This window comes from Dendrobates tinctorius, unplaced genomic scaffold (assembly GCF_039654945.1).
Source record: "Dendrobates tinctorius isolate UK_male_01 unplaced genomic scaffold, ASM3965494v1 ptg000056l, whole genome shotgun sequence".
Taxonomy (NCBI): Eukaryota; Metazoa; Chordata; class Amphibia; order Anura; family Dendrobatidae; genus Dendrobates; species Dendrobates tinctorius.
The window spans coordinates 20597566-20617763 of NW_027361724.1; the positions used below are offsets into that span (position 1 = coordinate 20597566).

The 20198-nt window shown below is 39.1% G+C and overlaps 2 protein-coding genes across 2 annotated transcripts in view; both read right to left on the reverse strand.

The window, feature by feature from the left end:
- Nucleotides 1–15201, reverse strand: part of LOC141091833 (transient receptor potential cation channel subfamily M member 8-like) — a 40675-nt gene extending 25474 nt beyond the window's left edge. Inside the window, exons 1-7 of the mRNA XM_073577579.1 lie at nucleotides 15103–15201; nucleotides 13359–13575; nucleotides 12337–12428; nucleotides 11684–11825; nucleotides 10013–10184; nucleotides 9738–9915; nucleotides 7901–8091 (exon numbers count right to left, since the gene is read on the reverse strand). Of these exons, the coding sequence (XP_073433680.1) occupies nucleotides 7901–8091; nucleotides 9738–9915; nucleotides 10013–10184; nucleotides 11684–11825; nucleotides 12337–12428; nucleotides 13359–13575; nucleotides 15103–15152 (1042 nt within the window). The 5' untranslated portion in view covers nucleotides 15153–15201. The remainder of the gene's footprint in view (nucleotides 1–7900; nucleotides 8092–9737; nucleotides 9916–10012; nucleotides 10185–11683; nucleotides 11826–12336; nucleotides 12429–13358; nucleotides 13576–15102) is intronic.
- Nucleotides 15202–16136: 935 nt separating this feature from the next.
- LOC141091863 (transient receptor potential cation channel subfamily M member 8-like) overlaps nucleotides 16137–20198 on the reverse strand; it is a 67660-nt gene continuing 63598 nt past the window's right edge. The window contains exons 13-15 of the mRNA XM_073577616.1: nucleotides 20018–20147; nucleotides 16541–16686; nucleotides 16137–16277 (exon numbers count right to left, since the gene is read on the reverse strand). Of these exons, the coding sequence (XP_073433717.1) occupies nucleotides 16137–16277; nucleotides 16541–16686; nucleotides 20018–20147 (417 nt within the window). The remainder of the gene's footprint in view (nucleotides 16278–16540; nucleotides 16687–20017; nucleotides 20148–20198) is intronic.

Here is a 20198-nt window from a genome sequence, read left to right on the forward strand (position 1 = left end):
TGTCCCTTCACAGAAGCTGGGGCAAAAATACATCGGCCCATTCAGGATCTCCGGGATTGTGAACTCCGTGGCCTGTCGGCTGAAGTTACCATGGACTATGAAGGTACACCCGGTCTTTCATGTTTCTCTGCTCAAACCGGTAACTCCTAATACCTTTCATGGACGTGTTGTACCACCTCCTCCCCCGGTGATGGTAGATGGCCAAGAAGAATTTGTTGTTGAGGCCATTCTCGACTCCCGTCTCCATCGGCGACGGCTGCAATACCTGGTTCGCTGGCAAGGCTATTCACCCGAGGACGACTCCTGGGAACCCGTTGACAACATCAACGCATCTAGGAAGATTGCTCAGTTCCATCGGAGGTACCCGGACAAGCCCGGTCCTGTTCCGTCCTGAGGCCGTTTTTTGGGAGGGATGTACTGTCAGGATCCTAGGACTTTCCGGTCTGTTTTGAATGAACTTTCGCCCTTGGTTAAGATGGAGTTTTCGGTCCTGTCGCATCACTTCCTCTTAGCTGCCCTTAGTTAAGATGGAGTTTTCGTTTACATCACTTCCTCCCCAGCTGCATAAAAACCCGCCCCTAAGCACAAGCAAATCGCTTGAGTATATTGATTCCTGGTGTGCTCCTGCCCTGCCACTCTCCCAGATCTTGTGACTCTGGAACAACCCTGCTTCCTGCTTGAAACTTCACCTCTCTGGACCTCTGGATACCGCTGGACTTCTGGCTACCGTACCCGGTTAGTGTTTGTGCCCACTGAAGGTCCCCTTACTGGATCTCCACCGGACTCATCATACCAGAGGCTCGCTACAACTGGAATTCTATTTGCTATACTGGTTAGTAGCTGTTACCCGGTGCCTGCTGAACATTATCCTGCTGGACATTTGTTATACTCTGGACTTTGCCTGCAATACCCAGTTATATTCCGTACTCAGTGACTCTTAATAACTTACCATCCTTGCTGAACCTTTTGCTATGTGCTGCTGTATGTCTGTGCTCTGAACCCGTTACTTATTTCCACGTTTATTGTGCACAATTATATATAAATCACTTGCTTCACTAAGCGTGTCTCTGCCGTCATTGCCCTACGCCATTGAAGTCCTTATCCCATAAATAAGTATTATAGCTCCAGGTCTCTGATATTTGAAGGGTGCCTTCTCCAAACTGCCATTTTTAGATCTCTCCACAGGTGTTCTATGGGATTCAGGTCTGTCTGCACTCATTATTGGCCACCTTAGAAGTCTCCAGTGCTTTCTCTCAAACCATTTTCTAGTGCTTTTTGAAGTGTGTTTTGGGTCATTGTCCTGCTGGAAGACCCATGACCTCTGAGGGAGACCCAGCTTTCTCACACTGGGCCCTACATTATGCTGCAAAATTTGTTGGTAGTCTTCAGACTTCATAATGCCATGCACACGGTCAAGCAGTCCAGTGCCAGAGGCAGCAAAGCAACCCCAAAACATCAGGGAACCTCTGCCATGTTTGACTGTAGGGACCGTGTTCTTTTCTTTGAATGCCTCTTTTTTTCTACTGTAAACTCTATGTTGATGCCTTTGCCCAAAAAGCTCTACTTTTGTCTCATCTGACCAGAGAACATTCTTCCAAAACGTTTTAGGCTTTTTCAGGTAAGTTTTGGCAAACTCCAGGCTGGCTTTTTTATGTCTCGGGGTAAGAAGTGGGGTCTTCCTGGGTCTCCTACCATACAGTCCCTTTTCATTCAGACGCCGATGGATAGTACGGGTTGACACTGTTGTACCCTCGGACTGCAGGGCAGCTTGAACTTGTTTGGATGTTAGTCGAGGTTCTTTATCCAACATCCGCACAATCTTGCGTTGAAATCTCTTGTCAATTTTTCTTTTCCGTCCACATCTAGGGAGGTTAGCCACAGTGCCATGGGCTTTAAACTTCTTGATGACACTGCGCACGGTAGACACAGGAACATTCAGGTCTTTGGTGATGGACTTGTAGCCTTGAGATTGCTCATGCTTCCTCACAATTTGGTTTCTCAAGTTCTCAGACAGTTCTTTGGTCTTCTTTCACTTCTCCATGCTCAATGTGGTACACACAAGGACACAGGACAGAGGTTGAGTCAACTTTAATCAATGTCAACTGGCTGCAAGTGTGATTTAGTTATTGCCAACACCTGTTAGGTGCCACAGGTAAGTTACAGGTGCTGTTAATTATACAAATTAGAGAAGTATCACATGATTTTTCAAACAGTGCCAATGCTTTTGTCCACCCTCTTTTTTATGTTTGGTGTGGAATTATATCCAACTTTGCTTTAGGACAATTCTTTTTGTGTTTTTTCATTTAAGACAAATTAAATGAAGATAATAATACCAAAGAATTTGTGTTTGCAATCATTTTCAGGAAGAAACTAAGTATTATCTGACAGAATTGCAAATTGCAGGGGTGTCAATACTTTTGGCCACAACTGTATATGTTTAATATGTTTGCATAGATGCATTTGTGAAGATATGTGTATGTGATGCACAAGTATTTTCTGTGGGTACTTCCATTCTCATGTGTTCATATGTGAGAAAGATCCTGTGTGGTGGGGCTGAAATGCCACATGTGACCATATAGGTGAATAAATACATTTAATTGTGTCCATGGTGGGCTGCTTTTGTTGTATTTCCTCTGGAGAATCTGTCTCTTTTCTGTACTCACCTGTGATGTAGACTGCTCCCTAAAGGGAACCTGAGAGATAATACTTTCTGCTCAATCCACAGGCACTTGCGGAGTTTCAGATAAAAAAAAAAAATACATTAAAAGCCACTGTGGAACAAGCCACATGGTGGACTAGTTGGACATTGGCTTCTCCCACTCGCTGCAAGTGACTGACAGGTCTCTCTCTAATCACGCATGCTGGCAGCAGGTGGGTAGAACCCACGGGCTTGTCTGTCCGATTTATCCACTGTAAGGCTCAGTCCCCAACATCTTTTAAAGTATGTTCTTCTCCGGATAACAGCTGCCAGGGTCCCTTTAACCCCTTCACCCCCCCAAGCCTATTTTCATCTTCGTGACCAGGTCAGATTTTACAATTCTGACCAGTGTCACTTTATGTGGTAATAACTGTGGAATGCTACAACAGATCCTACTGATCCTGAGTGTTTTTTCGTGACATATTGTACTTCACGACAGTGGTATAATTTCATCGTTATGACGAATTTATTTTAGAAAAAAAAACGGAAATTTGGTGAAAATGTTGAAAATTTAGCAGTTTTCAAACTTTTAATTTTTATGAACCAGAGAACCTTAAACCAGAGAGTTATGTCACACAAAATAATTAGGAAATAACATTTCCCACATGTCTACTTGACATCAGCACAATTTATGAAACAAAGGGTTTTTTTTTTGTTAGGAAGTTAGAATGGTTAAAAGTTGACCAGCGATTTCTCATTTTTACACCAAAAATTACCAAACAATTTTTTTAAGTGCCACATGACATTTGAATTGACTTTGTGCTTCACAGGAACTGAAGCAATGTGGAAGGAAAAATGAACATTTAACTTGTTTTTTACAAAAATTTTACTTTAGACACAATTTTTTTATTTTCACAAGGGTCACAGGAGAAAGTGGATGCCAAAGTTTGTTGTATAATTTCTCCTGATTACGCCAATACTTCATATGTGGGGAAAAACTACTTGTTGGGCGCACGGTAGGGCTCGGAAGGGAAGAAGCGCCGTTTGACTTTTTGAACACAAAATTGGATGGAATTGAGAGAGGATGCCATGTCGCGTTTGGAGAGCCCCTGATGTGCCTAAAGAGTGGAAACCGCCCACAAATTACACCATTTTGGAAACTAGTCCCCTCAAGGAATGTATCTAGAAGTGTGGTGAGTAGAGATTAGCGAATATGTTTGGAAAACATAAATTCGGCACGAATATGGTACATTCGGATTCGTGATCGGTAACACGAGCATTTTTCTTAAAATCGGAAAAAGATATAATCAAATCCCGCAATACATGTGCCGCGTTTAGTAAAATCACAACATGACAGGTTAGAAAAGAGTAGATAAAATAGATTTATACACATAGAATACATATATATATGTCAGAGACACATACAGTATATATGTATATATATTACATAGATAGATGAAAAGCCAACAATTCAGCAGCCGCGGTGGTGTAAAATCACAGCAGGAGCCGACAGGATAGAAGAGATGGATTACATATAGTAAATACAAATAGAATAGGTAGATATATAGCCGTCAGTGACAAATACAATTAGTACAGTGTGTGCAGCTTACTGTACATGTATTTATTTAAGAAAAGATTATTTTTCTGAAAAAAATATCATGGGCTCACATGTAATTTTCGTACCAGCAGAGGGAAAGCCGATGGCTGCGGGCGGATGTTTATAGCCTGGAAAGGGGGTAATATCCATGGAGCTTCCCAGGCTACTAATATCAGTTCACAGCTGTATACTTAGCCTTCACTGGCTATTAAAATGTGGGACCCTAAAAAATTACGTAAGGTCTCCCCTATAATTCACAACCAGCAAAGGCTATGCAGACAGCTGCGGGCTGATATTAATAGCCAAAGAATGGGCCATGGATATTGCCCCCCCAGGCTAAAAAAATCAGCTCTCGGCCACCCCAGAAAAAGATCTCTTAGATGTGCCTATTCTGGCACTTAGCCTCACTCTTCCCACTTGCCCTGTAGCAGTGGGGTAGTGAGGTGATAGTTGGGGGTTGATGTAACCTTTGTATTGTCAAGTGACATCAAGCCCCGAGGTTAGTAATGTAGAGGCGTGTATAAGACACCTCTCCATTACTAATCCTAAAGTTACATGGTAAATAAAGACACAGCCAGAATAAAGTCCTTTAATTGAAATAAAGTCACCGACTCCTTTAATAGATCTTAATTAAACCATACTTCCTGCATAGCCTAATTCCACCGAAGCCTCGTTTTCTTGTAAGAGAAATAAAATAAAAAAGCAACAATATCCTTACCTGTCAGCCGAGAAGATATACATACTGTCCCACGATGAGGCCATCCAGTGTTTCTCAGCCTGGACGGCCACATCTAGGCACCATCCATGTTGAAAACTAATTATCCCCCAGACATGGATTACAGCGTGGGACAGAACGACGGACAGGTATTTTATATTGTTGCCTTTTTATTTTAGTTTTATTACAGGAGATCGAGGGCTTCGGTGGAATTAGTCGAGGTCATAAGTATGGTTTAATTGAGATTATTAAAGGAGTCTGTGTCATTCTTTCAATTAAAGGACTTTTTCTGGGTGTCTGTGTTTTTTTACAATGTGATTATGGAGGGTAGTAACGGGGGTGTCACCTGACAATACAAAGGTGACATCAACCCCCCCAACTATTACCCCACTTGCCACCTCTACAGGGCAAGTGGGAAGAGCGAGGCTACGTGCCAGATTTGGCTCATCTTAGAGATGTGCCTTTTCTGGGGCAGCTGAAAGCTGATTTTTTTAGCCTGGGGGGCAGTATCCATGGCCCCTTCCTAGGCTATTAATATCAGCCCCCAAACATCAGCCCCCAGCCGTCGGCTTTCCCTCTGCTGGTTACAAAAATTATGCGGGAGCCCAAGCCATTTTATTCAGAAAAATAATCTTTTAATGTACAGTAAGCTGCACACACTGTACTAATTGTAATTGTCACTGACACCTATATATCTAACTATTATATTTGTATTTATTGTATGTAATCCATCTCCTCTATCCAGTCGGCTTCTGCTGTGATTTTACACTACCGCGGCTGCTGAATTCCCGGCTTTTCTTCTATCTATCTATGTAATATATCTACATATATATATGTATATATATATATGCATGTTCGGCTATATTCGGCGATTTAATCGATGATTATATCGGTGAATATTGAAAACTCGGCGATCGTGAGCCGAACCGAACATTGAAACATTCGCTTGAACCCCCAGATGTTTCACATTGAGCTGTGAAAATAAAAAAAATCACATTATAATTTGTTTTATACAATGTACTATTTAGGGCAATAAGACACAATTTTTAGCAAGAAAAAAAATCTTGTTTAAAAATATGCGCCTTATAGTTCCTGTTTAAGGAGCATTGCCATCCCCCATGTTTAGAGTTCATGAAGAATTCTGCCTGATCATTTAGAGTACTCCTGAGATGTTCTTATTTCCACAAATCCTTCCTTCCTGGTTCTGATCTGTATGATCAGTATAAGGCAGCAGGAGAAGCTGAGCGCCATATGTACAACGTATCTAACTTCCCATCATGGAGGGAGCTCATAGCAGCAAATGTCTCTCCACTTTCTGACCCACAACGATCTGTATGAATAGAAGTAGAAGCTTAAAGTGATGTGCATTCCAGGGCATTGTTACCATGTAGGTCCAATGTGGACTATGTAAATCGATGTCACTGGTGGGCTCTATATGCACCAATCCGACAATCAATACAATGGTGGAACCGGGATCTGCCTGATCCGTTCTCCACCATTCAGCTTGTACATCTAAGTCTCTTTACAGCAGGCGCAACAACGTCACAAGATCGAGCCTGCTGCACAGACCTTCAGTCCACACGTTACACAGATTGGAGCAGCACAAAAGTGGAACGTGGCCAGGTGAGTGATATTTTCGCTTTCTATTATCAGTCAGTACTTATAGGGTCATCATACTCTTTGGTGATGGGGACCATTGAGGAGGCATTCATACAGTGTTTTGGGGAAATGTACTGGTGGGGCCATTATACTGTATGAGGTGATATATGGGAGTCTCATTGTGTGGGGGAATCGTGCTATGTGGGGGTATGTAATGTAGTGACATCATACTGTGCGTGCGGGGCAATTCACTGTAGGGCGGGGAGTATCATGCAGTGTTTTAGATGCATTTTTAGAGGCAGAAAAGATGAACTGTAGTGGATTAAAACTGTAAGGGACTTAAGAAGGGACAAAATTACTGTGTACGTGCTGCAATACTTGTCTCTCGCCCTATCTTTAAACGTTATGAGGTATGCCATTTTGTGACTCTTCCTATGCGCTGTGAACCTGCCTACTCCTCCAAGAGGTAATGGAGGGCCCAATTACGACTTTTGCTATGGGGCCCCATGGTTTCTATGTACGCTCCTGTTCTAATATATTCAATGTGGTGATCAAAACTGCTGATTGCACATGGTGATGATGAACACCATAACATTTCCACGCCCTATAACACTATTATGTAGGAATAGAAAACTGGAGTCTGAACTGAGAAAGTAAGTTAATGTGTATGCACAATGTAAGTGCATATTAACACATGACCATTAACCAGAGAAAACAAAAAGCAAAAAACACAAATATCCTGAACTAAAAAGTAAAAAATAAACTGCAAATAATGCATAAAGGTAATAATAATAATAAGGGTATTTAGTAAACATAATTTTGATCAAAATAATGTACAAGCCATCCCACCACGTCACGGCAACCCTTGTGGGACAGTCCTACTCTAGTATTTAAAACCTTTTCACTTGCCAAGTGACGTGAATGTGAACAAGGATCGAGCGACTCAACCACTAGTATAAGCTTTTACTAGTGGTTCAGTCGCTCGATCCTTGTTCACATTCACGTCACTTGGCAAGTGAAAAGGTTTTAAATACTAGAGTAGGGACTGTCCCACATGGGTTGCCGTGACGTGGTGGGATGGCTTGTACATTATTTTGATCAAAATTATGTTTACTAAATACCATTATTATTTTTACCTTTATGCATTATTTGCAATTTATTTTTTACTTTTTAGTTCAGGATATTTGTGTTTTTTGCTTTTTATTTTCTATGCAGGAATAGAGCAGAAATGTGGAATACAGGATTACACTTTAGGGGGAAGGCAAAAAAATTGTGTTGCTGATTTGCCGAGATGACTTTTTCTCACTTAATAAAACTGACCAAAATGTTATTCAGCGGTGTACTGACTTACAGCAGGGAGTATGCTCTACTTCTGTTTTTTTGCAGCAACAACTGAAAATCATCCTTAGCATCATGAAGAAATAGGCAAAGATGACAAAAGGAAATGGAATTGTCAATCTATTACAATATTCCTGAACCAGAAAGTATCGCTGGAACTTCCAGACTTGGTCATTGTTTTCTTGAACCGTTCCCACTGTGTACCTGACATGAAAAAAAAAATACCATTAACTCTAGTTGTCACATAAACAGCTACATATCAACTTCCAATATAAACTAGTAAAAATACGTTACAGCAGAGGCCAAAATGTCATAATTTGGCAAATATTATTTGCAATACAGAGATTTGTTGGCGGCTGTGGTTTGCAAAACTGATAACTGGGTTCAGGCATAAATAGTTTCCATCTTTAAATTGGAGTCTCATAAAATGATGGATAAACTGTTACATCTGTATTTATTGGGGCTTTTGTAGACGGTCGTATAGTCTGTCATCCTAGAGAATCGGGTCGATTATGCAAATTACACTGATTAGAGTCTGGTCAGAGTCTCAGCATAGTGTGATCCAATTCTTTCGGATGAGAAAATCGTAGCACATTGTAAGGAGAAAATGATCAGCAAAATTCCTCCATCTTCTTCATTGTGTCCGTTCATAGAAATCAGACTGCACCCTGATGTCATCCAAGTGCAGTCTGATGCTTTCCATGCATTCATTGACTTGCATGGCCTAGTGTTAAAGATGACACCTTTCCAGTTGTGTGAGACTCCTGGGTTGTCTTGGATGCACTGCTATTTTGAGATCTAGCCACAGTCAAGTAGGGGGTCCTGATTTATTTACCTATCTAGCAATACTATGAGCAGCTCTCATTGAAATTTTGCTTGGTCTTCCAGACTTTATCTTGTTCCTGTGAACTGCCATTTCTTAATTATATTTTGAACTGAGGAAAGGGCAACTTGAAAACGCTTTGCTATCTTCTTATAGCCTTCTCCTGCTTTATGGGCCTCCACCATCTTCATTTTCAGAGTGCTAAACAGGTGCTTTGAAGAACCCATGGCTGTTGTTTTTTGGCACAAGGTTAGATGAGGCTGGGTTTTTATAAAGCTGGTAAATTTGTATCACCTGGCCTTTCCTAACGATGATAGTGAGCAAACTATAACCATAACAGGCTAATTACAGCTTGAAACCTTGGTCAAAGGTACCTGAGAAAATCTCCAAAGGTGCCAAACCTTTTCATTGGCTCATTTTCCTATTTGTAATTTTTAAAAATGAAAACAATTGCAATTTTTTTTTGCCTAATATACAAAGGAAATGTGTCATCTTTAGCTTTAGGCCTTTTAGAGATCATTTCATCTTCAATTTGCTTACGTCTTCACAATAGCAGTAATTTTGACTTGGGGTGCCCAAGTTTTTACATGCCACTGTAAATATACTGTATATATACTGTTTAGTAAGTGATGACAGTATCAGTTCCCCGCACTGTCCCGATGTCTGGAAAAGAGCAGCTCAAGGGAGAATATACAGTAACTTCATTTTCTCCCTGTAGCTATTGCTCCAGAAAGTCAGCCAGTCATGTTTTAAAAATTATTATCAGCAGATATCACTATATCTGCAAGTAAATAGCATTTCTAGAGCAGGATAGAGTTTGTGTATTTTGGTATACAGGTGGGTGAATAACCAAACATGGTTATTCAAAGTCTCTAAAATAGTTAAAAATGGTTGCAACTTTCTTTTTACCAATATATAGAAAGTGATATTAGACAAGAATGGAAATTTAGCAAGTGATTCCAATAAAAAAAAATGTTTTCTTGTTGCAAATACAACCAGAGTATTAGCAGGTTTTGTCAGTACTTACCCAAACATGGCAATGAGCAAGTTAACAAGTAGGATGTTGGTAGACAGCATGTAGATACAGACTAGTGGGATTGTGATCCACTCTGGAAATCTAGGTTGGTTTTCACCATCCAGCTCTACACACAGTGGCTTAGATTCATTCCCATTAACAGTGCAATGATCAAAATCGATGGTGGTGCCTAAAGGCAGAAGAATATTCACAGTCATGATAGTCGCTATTACTTTCAGTAGTGGATACATACACAAGTATGAAATGAAGGTGTCTACAATAATTACCATCTACATCCGCAATGTACTGTCCAAACACAGCCAGGTATGGCTCGTAAATAACAGAACGGAAAATCCATTCCCAGCGATGTTCATTCCATCTCAGGATTCCCTGACGGGCGACTCCAAATGCAATCACCCAAACAGCAAATAGGAAGAGGAAAAAGAATACATCGATAAGCTAAAAAAAAAAAAGAGAGAAGAAAATCTAAAGTACAGCAATTAAGAAAAAAAATACTTTTTTATATACAAAGTCCATATATAGTATTTGGTTCACTAGAGTCAAACACTTGAGGGATCATGTTATTTGGAGTCACTTCGGGGTGAAGGCCCCTAAACTTTTGCCTCCTTAGCCCTATGTATAATCTAGTCCAATTGTGAACTATTTTTATGAGGTCAAAATGTGCATACAGTAGGTGTGATCTCCTTTTCCTGCATTTATCTTGCAGGTTGCACCATGTTCATACATTAGACAATGATAAACGCAATTTGAAATCTGTCGCCCATTTTGACGCATGATGGGTGTGACAATAAATATTTAAGTACATTTTTACAATACATACATACATATGGTACGCTAGGTTTAGCCTGAACCTCGGTTTCACCACATTTTGGCTTCTTCCTAGGGAAGCTGGCAGAACCCAGAGTGCTGCATGTTTTTATGTATTGTGAAAAGCTCTCTGTTGTTATATTTTTGTGAATATATGAAATCAAGAATTTCTTCTTATTAAGTGGAGTCGTATTGGACTTTGTATGTGTCCTTTGATATGTTTACAGGGCTTTATATTTCAGGGCGAGCACAATAAACTGAGTAACACAAGCACAACTGGAGGACTGGATGGAAGGAGGGAATAGGAATAAAACGACAAGTTGAGCTATACCATATTTCCTTTTAAAATAAAGCCAAAAAAGCAAATCAGCAGTGACCGGTTCATAAATTCTTGGCAGCGGACATTGCATTTGCCAAATACCTGGCAGCAGACCTTATGTTTCCCCAGCACTGGCCATATGATTCTGGCTTATAGGCAGGGCCGGCCCAAACGTATAGGCGAACTAGGCGGCCGCCTAGGGCGCCGACCCAAAGGGGGCGCCAGAGAAAAAATAGAAAAAAATTATAAAAAATCTTTTCAAAAGGCAAACAGTTTTAGGGATGGAAAGAAAAGTGTACATATTTAAGGGCAAATATGACGCAAGAGAGGTTGGTTGGGTTGGCAACAATTTCGATAGAATCTGAAGTTGCTAAACAAATTAATCTAGGTGACTTAGTGTCATCCATTTAAAAAAAAAAAGGCAAGGAAACAAAAATTTTAATTACCTATGGTCGTTTTTGTTTTGTGTTATTGATTACTTTGTATATATTTGTCCTATACAACTTCTCAGAAGATTAAAGAGTTAGGAGAGAGTTAATTAATCATTGTTGTTGTGGTTTATTTTGCTCCTAAATTTATATCCCAAGTTTTCATCTACTGCCAAGAATAGTAGGGGCGCAACAAAATAGTTTCTCCCAGGGCGCCGTAATCTCTCGGGCCGGCCCTGCATATAGGGTGAGGGTTTTGAGCAGGAAAGTCCCCTCTATGACATCAATATACCCCCAACAGTGTATACAGGTAGTAGCTCTCTTAAAAAGTAAACACAGACAGTATATCATTTATACGCATCTTACTTTGCCATTTTTCTCACCATTCTTTGCAGCATAATAATCTTTGGTCCGAGGTTTCGACTGACGGTGAAGATGTGGATAAGGCGAACGGTAAAAATGATGTAATCAAGACAGAAAATGACTCTTCCAGTATACAGTGAGCTTGGGATAGAGCTGCGCAGTCTGAGGGTAAAGAATGAAATGTATCACACAAAAGCAGAGCTACATATCCGCAGAAAAAAGTTATGCTTAGCTCTCTGCCAGAACCCCCTCATTTATGGACCCTAAAGCTGTACACACAAAGATGTATTAGCCATCCTTACAATTATGAACACTAATAAAGCAAGAGATGGTATTTGTTTAACAAAAATGACAAATACTGTATTTCAGTATTCGCTATTCAAAATGCGATAGGTTTGTTCTTCAAGGCGTTAAAGCCGAATGTGCTTTTTTTTTCAGTGATTCATTTGTAAACTTACGTGACAAAGGAGCCTCTGTGCTCTGAAAGCTCGTAAATATAATTTTTCTAGGTATTCAATAAGGGTCTTGTTGGGTGTAAAAGTATTTACATAGATTATTCCTTTAATGATTTTTTTCTGCTTTCCTTTGGAATAACACTAGATGATGATTGTTTCTCGTTTTAGCTTTTATACCAGATTTAAATACGAACCTTGAATGCGAGAATATTCATTACCTGAACACAATGCCAGCCATGAAATACAAGATGGCCAAGATATCCATAATGTTCCAAAGGTCAGTAAAATACTTCACTCCACTCATATACATCTGTAGAAAGAAAAGTGTTTAGCTGCTTTGTCCATATGTATATATGACCCACTGCTAAGTATCTCTACGTTTATACATAAAAAGTTAAAGGGCAGCGCCATCAACCCAAGCTTAGAGAGATGGATGACTGCTGAACGCCATGAGGTCTATTCCAGGAATAAATGGGGCATGCGGCTGAAGGTTTTCCGCTGATGTTATCTGTTTTTATGCTTATATGACATGTGAAAATACAGAATAGGATGGCACAGCTAAGGATCAGCTGACTATGAACACGTAAGACTGAGGTTTGATTAATACATTTTTTTAAGGAAATGTTTTCATGTTATCTTCTTACAGGAAAATTATGATGGATATATGACACACTTTTCAGTTTCGGGGTGTTCAAGAAGGGTTTCACATCCATTAATAAAAAATTAGAAAGTACTTGCCACTCCAAAGTGGAAATAATATTTAAAATTTTGTTATCAGGCAATCCTAATAAAAATTGTAACGTTTCGGTCAGTATAATTGGACCTTCATCAGACACGGATGGAAAGGGAATAAATGCAGGGGAATGCACTCAGGGTAAGCGACCATGGCCGCAATGTATAGCGCTCAAATCCTATCATATACCATCCTATCATATCCTATCATATACCATGGTCGCTTATCCTGAGCACATTCATCTGCATTTGTTCCCTTACCATCCAGCAGCAATCCTTGTCTAATGAAGGTCCAATTATAATGATACAATGTTACAATTTTTATTTGGATTGCCTGATAATAAAGTTTCAAATATCATTTCCACTTTAGAGAGTTAAGCACTTTCTTAGTTTTCTTTCTTTCTTATGGGATCCATAGTAACAAGCATTAGACATAGAACTCAAACTAAAGACACCTTTTCGGATCATTTAAAGTAAACCTTTAGAGCCACATAACAAGGAATCATACCTGTCTTATCTCATCACAGAATAAAATAAAAACCAGCACATAGACTGCAATCTCCAGACCGGTAGGAGATCGTTGGAAATCCATCAATAGGACATATGCAAATAACAGCAGAAATCCAATATAGAAAATGACCGTCCAGGAGAAGACCACAAAAGGTGAAGTGAAAAAGTCAAAGTAATTTAGTAGAATGCTTCTTTCTCTATCTGTTGCTTTTTTCCTGCATTGAAAAGCAAGAACACACAAGAGTATACAATGTCACTGCACTAGCACCACAATCCCTAATCAATCAGTATATCGGTGCAGCAAGAAGCGAACCGCACTGAAAGAGCCAGAAAAGACAAGATAGTTACAAAAACAGCAACCAGTGTACAAAAAAGTGCGAAAGAAATACAGCAGTAAGAAGCCTAGATCCATAGCAGAAAATAAGAATAATGATAACATTTCAAGATTGAACACAAAGATACATAAAGTATATATAGAAAGGGCCAGCAACCAACGATGTCTGAATCGTACAAAATACACCCAAAGAGACCACAGAAACTGTTTTTTTATGTGTATTTTGTCCCATTGAGACATGGTGGGTGGTTGCTGGCATTTTCTGCATAGATCTCTCTTTTTGGTCATCCTGTGCTTATTACTGATATGACAGTTTTGCATTTTATAATTATCATTGTTTTTAGAGATAGATTTAGGCATTTTGTTGCTTTATTTCTATGTCCCGGATTGCCTTTGTTGTGTACTGATTGCAGTTTTTGTAAGAATTTTGTAAATCCAATAGACAAAGGCCAAAAAATTCCAATCAATCCAAAATAAAACATAACTTTTAATTGTTAAATTAAAAATATAAGCAAATCATATGCTAAGGTGCACATTGAAATTACACTGTTACTTTTTGGTCCTATCTATATTTATATGCATCACAAGTGGTAAAATTGCTCCACTAGATGAGTTGTTCAGTTGTAATACTCAGATGGATAGATCTACTTATTCGTAGCTACATAGGTGCACAGCTCCAATAGCCTCAAATTGTATAACCAGAATAAAGCAAAAGGGCGGCTATCCATTATATAACCATCAGGAATAAAATCCTATTTTGTATGGTATAATGTCCAGAGGAGCAAGTCGCTATTAAAATAAAGAAAGAGCCTCCCAAACATGTTTCACCCTCAAGGGTTTCATCAGGGTAATGAGGCAAATGAATGGAGAACACACACGAATAACCAATTTGTGAGACTTTTTACATAAAGGGTACTTCACACATAGCGAGATCGTTAGCGAGATCGCTGAAACGTCACAGGTTTTGTGATGCAAGAGCGACCTCGCCAGCGATCTCGCTACATGTGACACAATGCGGGCAACCGGCCCCCATCTGCGATATCGCTGATCGTGCTCGAATGTCCTGCACCATTTTTTGATCGTTCGTGTCCCGCTGGCCAGCATGCGTCTCTGTGTCTGACGCTATAACAATGACGAGTGACCTCGTTGGCGACTCAGAACTCAAAGCTGAAGCACGCCTATCGAGGTTTGAGTCGTCAGAATAGCTGCTGTTTGACAAGGTCCCAATGACGTCCAAGATCGTTATACGGATCGCCGTATCGTTGCTGCGTCATTGAGTAGATCTGCCTGTTTGACAGGTTACTAGCAACCGTGTAGCGACGCACCAGCGATCCTTGCCAGGTCGTATCGTTGTCGGGATCGCTGGAGCGTCGCTATGTGTAACGGTGACGCCAACACTTTTGCATACCTAAACGATATGAAGCCACAACAGATAAGTGGAAAGAAGAAAAGGGACATGAGGATCTTCCAGTTCTTGGTATCTCTGGAGATTTCTCCATACCATTGCTTGGAGAGAAAGTTCTAGGTCAAGATAAAAAGAAAGAGGAAATTAGATGGTGGTCAGGTTGTAAATCAGATGAAGCATTTATCGTATGTTTCCTTAGAAAAGCTGGTAAATGGAAATGCAGTAGGCTTGTGTGTTGTGTGCTAGATCACAAGAGCTAGATGTAGCTCCCAATCAGTACAATACAATACAGTTTCAGAAAAATGTATGGTCTAAGGTCATTGATGAAGAAGTAATTTAAAGAAATAAGATCTTTTGCCAAGCTAAAAGAGGCCACTTTTTTCTCTTATTTATTTTTTTGTTAAATCCACCATACTGTTCCAGTGATAGGGGCCTTTTCATCTAGTGAACTTTTTATGGGCTATGCCAAGTGGGCATGGCTCACTGGTTTCTCTGGGGCATGTTTTTAGGCTACTCTGCATTATTAACCCGGGAGCACCACACTCTTGTTAAAGATCATAAAAATTAGCACTAAATAAAAAGACACCTATCTTCTGAATTTGATGGCGTATTTTAACAAAATTAAAACACACAATATTCTAAGGAGCAGGAGGAATAAAATAATAGCAAAAACTTATCAATTTTGAAATTTTATTATCTCAGCAATGGGAAAAAAGGTATTGAAAGAAAACAGGTTTTACAGATCTTATCCATGCATTGAGAATGAATGATCAGCCCAGGAGGACAAATAGGCAGATTTTTCTTTATAAGATATATTACAATATTTCTTATCTTTACTTGTATTATTGATGTCTGAAATAACTAGTTAAAACAATGGTTACTCTTTATATTAGTTCAAAATTATCAGGAAAAAAAAAGAAAACTGGCTATCTCATATATCATTATGTGCACATTAGTTATATTGCAGGATATTTGAGACTGTTTACAACGTACTACTTTGGAAAGGCAGCTACACTTGAGGTCAATGTCTGACCCTTTCACAAATCTTTCAACATAATCATACATAAATACAAAGTCATAAACTCAATTACAGACAGTCTGTTTCTGGGTATTTGCCCCTCATCAGTGTCGAGCAGAGTGTGTCTGGCTGAGTCCATCGCCATTGATTCAAAGGCTCGCTACAGGGTCGACAATAGGATGACTTATAAGATAGCTGCTATTTCTAGGTGGTTCTGGTCTCTTTTGTTTTCCAAAATAAGGAATTTACATACTTTTGACCCATGGGGCATTACCTATAAGGTTCCATGCATAGCTGATCTTGGAATTAGTACTTCCCTCATCATTATCAGCACAAGAAAGAATGAAACCCGGACTATACCTAGCTATAGTAAGCCTTTATACTTCAATGACATCATCACCTTAATATTACGATGTCTCTTACCTGTACCCCTGGCTGTGATATAAATTGCTGATCTTTTGCTTCCACTGCCATCTCAAGACAGTTGCTTTTACCCCAAGCTTCACAGGAATAGACCAGCAGCATCTCTGCCAAATCCTCATCATTACTGTAACACTCGGTGAACAGTTCTAAGCCAGTAACAAAATTACAGTCAAATATAATGCGTATATAAGGCCTTTAATATATAAGTCTTATTATATATGGATATTTATTGCCATGACATGCTTCTGAAAAGAAAATACCAAATTACTTGTACTCCACTTTGTATGTCAGAATAATGTTCCTTGCATGACCTGCCAACAAGGCATGAATCCAGGTTAATGGAGGATCTTAAGAAAAATTTTGAAACCCCTCATCCAATTTGTTTTAAAGTGGTTGTCCATTACTGTTATTTTACGTCCTGGACTAGAACCACTCCTCCCATGCCAGCGGGTGTTTGCTCAGACAGATTACTGAAAGGCTGCGATGGTCACTTGACATAACATCATGTGACTGCTGGAAAACATGAAATCTGATTTGTCACTCTACAGAATAGGTTTCCACTGCTCTACAGTCCAGTGGTGGCGGCTTTACCAACTCCATTTGATTCTTAGCATTGTGCTTGGTCATGTACAGTGGCATTTAAAAGTTTGGGCACCCCTGATCAAAATATCTGTTATTGTGAAATTGTGAACAGTTAAGCAAGTTGAAGTGATCTCTAAAAGGTCTAAAGTTAAGATGACACATGTCCTTTGTATTTTAGGCAAATTTTATTTTTTATTTTTTAGATTTTAAAAATGACAAAAAAGAAAATGGGCTGATGCAAAAGTTTGTGCACCCTGCATGGTTAGTACCTAGTAGCACCCCCTTTTGAAAATATCACAGCTTTTAAACACTTTTTGTACCCAGCCAAGAGACTTTCAATTCTTGTTTGAGGAATTTTTATTCATTCTTCCTTGAAATATTCTTTCAGTTGTGTGAGATTCCTGGGTCATTTGCTTGCACTGCTCTTTTGAGATCTAGCTACAGATTTCCAATGATGTTCATATCAGGGGACTGTGAGGGCCATTGTAAAACCTTCAGCTTGCGCCTTTTGAGGTAGTCTATTGTGGATTTTGATATGTGTTTAGGATCATTATCCATTTGTAGAAGCCATCTTCTTTTCAATTTCAGCTTTTTTACAGATGGTGTTATGTTTGCATCAAGAATTTGTTGAAATTTCATTGAATCCATTCTTCCCGCTACCCATGAATTTTTCCCCGTGCCATTGGCTGCAACACAACCCCAGAGCATGATTGATCCACCCCAGTGCTTAAAGGTTGGCAAGATATTCTTTTCCTGAAATTCTGTGCCGTTTGTCTCTACATATACCTTTGATCATTGTGGCCATAGAGTTCTATTTTAACTTCATCGGTATTTTGCATAATTCTGAAGCTTATTTTAATGGTGAGGATGCAGGAGAGGTTTTCTTCTGATGTCTCTTGCATAAAGGCCATATTTATGCAGGTGCTTTGAACAGTAGAACAGTGTACCACAACTCCAGTGTGTTGCTAAATCTTTCTGAAGGTCTTTTGCAGTCAAAAAGGGGGTTCTGATTTTTCTCTCTAGCAATCCTACAAGCTCCTCTCACTGAAATTTTGCTTGGTCTTCCAGACCTTATCTTGACTCCCATTGTTACTTTTAACTGCCATTTATTAATTACATTTTGAACTTAGGAATGGGCAACATGAAAACAGTTTGCTATCTTATTATAGTTTTCTCCTGCTTTGTGGACCTCCATATTTACAGAGTGCTAGTCAGCTGCTTAGAAGAACCCATGGCTGCTGATTTTAGCACAAAGGTAGAGATGAATGGGAAGAACTTGGATTTGATATGCGCCGCCGAATAACTTGAGGGTCCAAACTTATTCACATACTAGTTCTACTGTTCAAACGCACCTGCATAAATATGGCCTTCATGCAATAGACATCAGAAGAAAACCTTTCCTGCGTCCTCACCATAAAATTCGGCGGCGAAGATCAAATCCACGTTCTTCCCATTCATCTCTATAGTTCTGTCATCTAGAGACTGATGGATCTGCTGCAGTGAATAATTCTATATGCTATAATGTCAGCTTCATCTGGTGAGTACAATTTAATTGTATGAACCCCAAATATCTTGGATATGACCCTATTCTGTGCTATTTTCTCCAACAGCAATTATTAGTATAAAGGTAGAGGAGGCGGGGCTTTTATAAAGCTGTAAAATTTTCCACACCTGGCCTTCACTAACGATGATAGTGAACAAGCCATAACCCTAACAGGCTAACTAAAGTCTGAAACCTTGGTATAAGTTATCTGAGCACACAAATCTCCAAGGGTGCCCACAACTTTTGCGTATGCTCATTTTACTTTTTATAAGTTTTCAAATGAAAAAAAAAAAAAAAAAAGATTACAGTATTTATTTATTTTTTTTGCCTAAAATACAGAGGAAATGTGTCATCTTTGACTTCAGGTCTTTTAGAGATCATTTAATCTTCAACTTGCTTAACTGTTCACAAAAACAGTAATTTTGACCAGGTGTGACCAAACTTTTACAAGCAACTGTAAAACTTGCATGCAGCTGCTTGGCCATGGAATCCCATAAAATCGTAGAATACATTTTTAGTGACCATATTATTGCCCGGGAGGTTTGGACTTTGCAGTTATTAAGCTAGCAGAGCATTGGTGACTTTTATGCATCATGTCTCTTAGCATTTGACAACCCAAGTCTGTAACTTTACTTGGTCTACTACATCACTGCTGAGTTGCATTGGTTCCTAATCACTTCCCTCTTTCACAGGTGATATTTAAAAGGAAAGAAATTTCACGAATGGACATTTAATACCATTGACATCCTGTTACATTTTGTCATCAGTATTCACAAAAGACAGATTGTCTGTCTCGGTGCTGAATTTTCTACACCTGTGGAATTGGTTGTGAATGTAAAACCTGAACTCAGTGATTAAGAGTTGTGTCCCTGTATATGTTTCCTTGTTGTCTAGTTATTACATTGCAACATGTGGCTAACTGTAGATGTTAAAATGTGATATTTATCTGATCACAAAATACGCTCAATTCATAATTATATTTGCATTTTAAAATGATCTCATGTAGCAACATAACTGAAAAGTGAGTTTGCACTATAAGTTTTTATATCTAAGGGATAATGTTTAAGAATTTGCTTCAACCCTTAAAAAAAAATCATAAAATATTAATACTACCCTTCTCATTTCATTAGATCTACTGTACATCAATACTCAGTCTAGCCAAGGAACAATTGTATGAAGATAAAAGTTGTCTCTTGGGTACAGGTACGTTACCACTGAGTAATTGCATTCTTCCAATAAGATCATTTATGAAAGACATTGCTTTAATTACTTAACCAATGAACGGCTCACAGTCAATATTATTCTGTAGTTCCTTATTATTATTTAAGTAAAACATTCCAATAAAACTTTACCCACGGCTTTGGTTTCATACTCATTTGCAATCTCCTCTGATTCTCCAGCAGCATTGATATCATTTTTTACTTTAGCCAAACTTTTTAGCAGTTTGCTTGCTCCCAGCGCAGCCAGAGTGCATCCCCTTGTCTGAAATTAAATATTAATAAATATATTCTAGTAGCAGAAGCCTCCAGCACT